At 33.4% G+C, this 6,052-nt stretch overlaps 1 protein-coding gene across 1 annotated transcript in view; it reads right to left on the minus strand.

The window, feature by feature from the left end:
• LOC109109073 (bone morphogenetic protein 1-like) overlaps positions 1 to 6,052 on the minus strand; it is a 70,361-nt gene that overhangs the window by 33,249 nt on the left and 31,060 nt on the right. Inside the window, exons 5-6 of the mRNA XM_042762793.1 lie at positions 5,333 to 5,511; positions 3,063 to 3,157 (exon numbers count right to left, since the gene is read on the minus strand). Coding sequence (XP_042618727.1) covers positions 3,063 to 3,157; positions 5,333 to 5,511 — 274 coding nt within the window. The remainder of the gene's footprint in view (positions 1 to 3,062; positions 3,158 to 5,332; positions 5,512 to 6,052) is intronic.

Genomic DNA, 6,052 nt, shown 5'->3' on the forward strand with positions numbered 1-6,052 from the left:
AGGGTTGTTTCGAAAACAACAATGTCCCTATGAAATTTCGTGAAGATCAGACAAAGTCTGCGGCAACCACAGTGATAAATAAAGTTTGAAATTGTAGGGGGTGCTACTGAGCCCACTGGCCACACCCAAATCAGAAGACCACAGAATTAAAAAGTGCTGCTCAGTTTCTACCAGTTTGCCAATTTTCATGAGTTTTTGTGTATTCCAAAGGTATATGAGTTTACGGACTAGGGGGCGCTGTGGAGCCGATGAGGTGCATCTCTCCAAATATGCACTATTAAATCAAAATATGTTCTAAGATAATTTTTTCTGTTGAAAACAACAACAACAACAACAACAGGTTGTTGCAGAAAGACTAAATGAAAGTGTCTCAAACAGTGTAGCATAAAGCTAGCCTGTTTTCTTGCTCTGCTCTAGAGTCATGGTGATAGTGGAGTACACTTTGGTAAATGACAGGATACGTCAGTGTGGTTTCACAGACGTCATCAACAGAAATGAATTGTTTTAGTGTGTGTGCAAGCATGTGTTCAACTGAGGATGAAAAAGAGGTCAGTCAGTCCACTGAGATGATCAAATGATGATAAAACAATTGGCATTAGTGACTGTTAGGCAAATAAATGCCACATGAACAACATCACGATTCAGATAAATGTCTAAAGATCAATGCCTAGCATTTCCCACCCAACCAAAGCTCATTTGCTCCTGCAATACATGAAGAGAACTGCTTCAATGGCAATCTTTTCAGCACAAACTGCACTCATCTTTTCTGTTTTCCATCTATATTTATGCTATTGCTGTGTCAAAGTACACTTCTGCTATGAGGGTCAAGGCCACCTCCAATTACCCTCAAAAACATAAAACTGCACACATGCTTTAAATGAAATCTGTTTCTCTTTTACTCTGTGGCACAGTCAAATTAAATCTTGTAGAAATTTGAATAAAGCCTAATCCGTAAACCTGTGTCCAACTTTACTGGCTCCATCATATGGTACTGGCAGTATGACGGTATTATTCTGTGCAACAGCAAAAATGATGCTGAAAATTCAGCTTCGATCACAGGAATAAATTACATTTTAAAATATATTCAAATAGAAAACAGCTATTTTAAATTGTAATAACATTTCACAATTTTACTGATTTCCCTGTTTTTAATCAAATAAATGCAGCCTGGTGATCAGAAGAAACTTCTTTCAAAAAAATATTTACATTTATGCCAAACGCAAATTGTGTATACGGTTACTCTGATCCAAAATCCTACAAGGTTTTGTCCTACCGCCCACCCAGTGCCAGAGAGGCATGAGGAGAAGCAGGAAGTTAATTAAATTAATCTGACATTGAGAGATCGGATCATCTAGCTTCAGTTCTGTTTGATGATGTCTGAACCGAGCCTTTCCACACACGGAAACCGACTGCTCTTTGAACAACTGACAGGCACTGAGAAGCACAAAAGCGGCGTTGTGAAAGCTCAGCAGAAAGAGTGTAAGAGGAGAGAGGTGCTCGGATAGCTGTCCCACCGCAGAACTGCTGATGCCTCATTCAGAGGTCACCCTGAGACTAATGAGAAGAAGTTCTGGAGAGACTACACCATTAAAAAATCACTCAGCATAAAACACTGCAAAGAGGAATCCTCAACAAAAATGAACAGCAATCAAAGCATGCGAATAGCTGAGCTGTTTGAATTATGACTATTACAAGTATAAAAGACAAAATTCTTAAGATGTAGTTTAGCGTTTAAAACACCGAGACCGGATGCATCTGTCAGAGACATCCTTCTCACATGTTAATGAAGAAAAATAATTAAAGAGCAGTGCAGTGGAACAGTTCAAATAAAAATGAAAATCATTTTGTTATTTATTCACCCTCGTAGCTCCAAACCTGTGTGATGTTATTTTTTTGTTTTGAAGAACTGTTGCGCAGCTCTTGCCTTCTGATGACAGTTATATTCCTGATCTCACGTGCTGGAACATCAAACTGATTAAACACTGATAATACTGCTTCCTTTTGAAGCTCATGTCTAGTCCTAGTCCATATCTTGTTCCCTACGAACTGCTGATTTATAGCAAGAGTTGCATAAATATTCTCCAAAACCCATATTTATATTTATATTCCATGGAAATAGAAGCAGGCAGGTTTAGAACAAGGATAAGTAAATAATGACCTATTAAAGAAAAAAAAAATCATGATCTTTTAATTCTTTTTAAGATATTTGTCTGTTTTATCATCTGCCAGAAAACACTGTTTAATATTTGCTAAGAGTGAGTTATATTGTTTTTTTAAGATATTTGTCTGTTTTAATATATATATATATATTATATATATATGTATACATTCATTCATATTTATATATAATATATATATATATATATATAGTATATTATTCATGTATTTAATTATATAATATTTATATATATGTGTAATTTTTTTTGTATTTTGATTATTTATTTTTTTATTTCTTTTTTAGTTTAATTATTTATATTTTTTTAATTTATTTTACTTTATATTAATTTTGTTAATTAAATAAAATTATGGAATTACATTAGTGCTTATACTGTAATTTTTTATTGTGAGTATATATACACACAAACACACACATATGCATGTTTATATTTAAGAATTTTTTTTATGTTTTATTTATTTATAAAATACTTATATTTATATAATTAAATTATATAGTGTGATAATTTACTATATATTATGATATATATTACTACAATTCTATTTTGTATGTTTGTATTAATTAAATATAAAACATATATTATTAAACCAAAAATGAACCATTTGACAGCACTAAATTATATATTTTATAAATAGTGCTGTCTATCCTAATAATCTATTAATCTGGGTTTAATGTCTGTGTCTGTGTGTGTCTGTGTCTGGTGTGTGTGTCTGTGTGTGTGTCTGTGTGTGTCTATCTATCTGTGTGTCTGTCTGTCTGTGACTTATATCTATATATGATTTAATATGGATAAGGGTGGTGTGTGACATTTTGGTATAAGGAGGGACGTTTTTTTATTAAAAATCATAAAAAAGGGTGGACGTTTTAGTATAAGGAGGGAAATTATTAAAAATCCATAGTGCATGATGCTGTCGAAGTCATAGACCTCTCCGAGTGAGTCCACCTCACCAGGCTCCATCTTCAGGAAGTTGTACTCCTGTCCTATGAGATGAAACCGAGAATGAGACTCAGATAGGAAGTGATGTCAACAGTAAGAGCTCACACAGACAAATCATTACATCATCACTTTGTGGATTATTTATTACTATGTCCAATATTATACTTCGTATTTGTTATAACGTCTGTGTGTATTTGGTGTGAGTATTGTGTTTGTGTGTTGAGTTGGGAAAATTCCCAAGTATTCCTGGGTGGTTCACATGGCAACACCACAAGCTCTCAAGCACATTTCCTGTTTGCTGGCAATTATTATTATGATGTGCTTCAAAAATATTTAATATAATAAAAAGGGCAAAACACTTACAAATATTTGTTTAGCTTCTATCATCAGTGAATTTCACAAGTCGCAGACATTATTTATGAATCTCCCTCTCTGCTGAGAATTATTCTGTGCCATATAATGAGTCTCTAATGATCTCCATTTGCACAGACGTCTAACGGCAGCCATTATTTCAGCATATCTTGTTCATTAATGCTGCTTAAAAGGTGTGAAAAATGTTGGGCTCTTCATCAGAGGGATCTTGGAGGCACAGCTGGTCGGAAGTCAAAATATGCCACGGTTGAGATATTTCTAGGTGCACAGGGGCCTCGCAAATATTTGGACACTTCAATCACACTTAACACGGCTGAACTTCACTGCATTGGATCTAAAATACCATAAAACAAATGGCTTCTGCAAACAAACACTCGGGTTTCTCCTGTGTTTTGGCTTAAAGGCTTTTCATAAGCTGGTGTTTGGTGATTTTTTTTAGTGGATGTATGACATCAGTTCCTAAGTTCACACAGGTGTGCTTTCAGAGGAACCACAGAGAATCACATCAACTATCAACATGATCCACTAATGTTTCAGAATCGCAAAGTGTCACAAATTTTTTTTGTGTTGTATGTATCATATAAAACAGAACAGTGTGTTGGGTAACACTTTACTTAAAGCCTTTAAATATAATGCACTGTAAAAGTAGTTTTAATGCATTAATTATGCACCTTATAATGCATTATACAATACATGTAACCATAGATATAATACAATATAATACTCATTTATTCAGTGTTACACATTTAAAAGCATTATGCATTAAAACACATGACAAACAAACCTTCACAAATGCATTTTAGTTTTGGATACAATTATTTATCAAAAGATATAATGCATTACAACCTGGATTATGAATACCGTTATAATGCATTATACATAAAGGCTTTAAGTAAAGAGTTCCCGTGTGGTATGTTTCTTTAAAATAAATGCCATTTACTGTGATATTTTGCGGTTTTCTTGAAGGGAATCAGGTTATTTATTCACCTTCATTGTTCCAAATCTGTGTGCTGTTGTTGTTAATATTATTCTTATTAATTGCAATACAAAAGTTGAAATTTTTAAAGAACTGTTATGCAGCTCTTTCCATATAATGACAGCATTGGTGATAATAGCAACTAGGATCTGTCGATCTTCAAAAAGGCAAAAATACACCAAAAAAGCAAAATATAATAGCTCATACAAATCTTGCTGTATTCCTGCGCTCTCATTATAGAACAGACTGAAATTTAATGAACTAAACACTGATAACATAGTGATTAAATAGTCCTTCTGAAGCTCTAGTTCTAGTTCTCTTTGAACTGTTGTTATATTGCAAGAGTTGCATAAATATTCTTCTAAATTATACCTACATTACATGAATATTGAAGCATACAGGTTTGGAAAGAGAGCGAGTAAATAATGAACTATGTGGTGTGATATTTTGCAAAAAGCACATTTATGAGTTTCTTAAGTGTCAATGTGTTTTAGGCAACTGTATTTTAATCACATTGCTGCAACCAGGAGTCAGGGGTTATGAGGTCTTAGGTAAAAGTAGCAAATTTTGCCCAGCATTGATCAGAAATGAGTGCAGCGGAGGATTTATGCTGAGCTCAGCAGTCAAGAATTTGTTTTATAAAGTGGGCCGTGTCGTTCCAAGCAAATGCTGTAACAGCTGCTTCCATTAAAACTAGCACACAATCATCTTTCATGCTTGTTGTTGGAATGTTTTTGACCTCACTTTTCTATGCATTATCATGAGCTTTCAGTTAGCAATACTGTGCAGAGATCATTGCATTACACCGGAGTCTTGAATACGATCACTTCACACACATGTGAGAGATGTTTTGCTGCTGTTGTTTTCCTACCTGGCTGAATGTTGTCCCGTATGATACTGACATGATCGTCTCTGTCGGGTCGCGTGTGCTCATGCCAGAATCCGATCACGTGACCGAGCTCATGCACCACAATCCCAAACTTATCACAGTTCTTCCCGATGGATATGGCCTGCGGACCCCCTCCTCTCCGGCCCACATACGAGCAGCACCTGCAGAGGTTTAGAACATCACAGTTCGCTTGATTAATATCTCAGCTCACGTGATTCATCATTCCACTGATTACAAAATATTAAGAAATAAACCCTGAGGTTGAAATCATTGTCATTATCTTGTCATACTTTTCAAGACATGTATTTTGTGTATTAAGATGACTGGGTGAATATCACAAAGAAATGTCCGGGTTATATTTCACCCAAAAAAATAAATACAAATAAAAATAATATATATATGCATATATATATATATATATATATATATATATATATATATATATATATATATATATATATATATATAATTGCATGTTATTAATGATTAATATTTAGCAATTATAAATCTTAATTAATATTAAAACATTTTAACTATATTGTAATTATATAGTATTCATATTCCATGTATAATTAATTATTTGATTTAACACATTTATTTTAATTTATTTTATTAATTAACTGTTTTAAAAATATTATATAATGGGTAAATTTAATGAAAGACACTACAATGTGCTTAAAATATTTAATATAACAAAGAGGG

The sequence above is a fragment of the Cyprinus carpio genome, chromosome A8 (genome assembly GCF_018340385.1).
Source record: "Cyprinus carpio isolate SPL01 chromosome A8, ASM1834038v1, whole genome shotgun sequence".
NCBI lineage: Eukaryota > Metazoa > Chordata > Actinopteri > Cypriniformes > Cyprinidae > Cyprinus > Cyprinus carpio.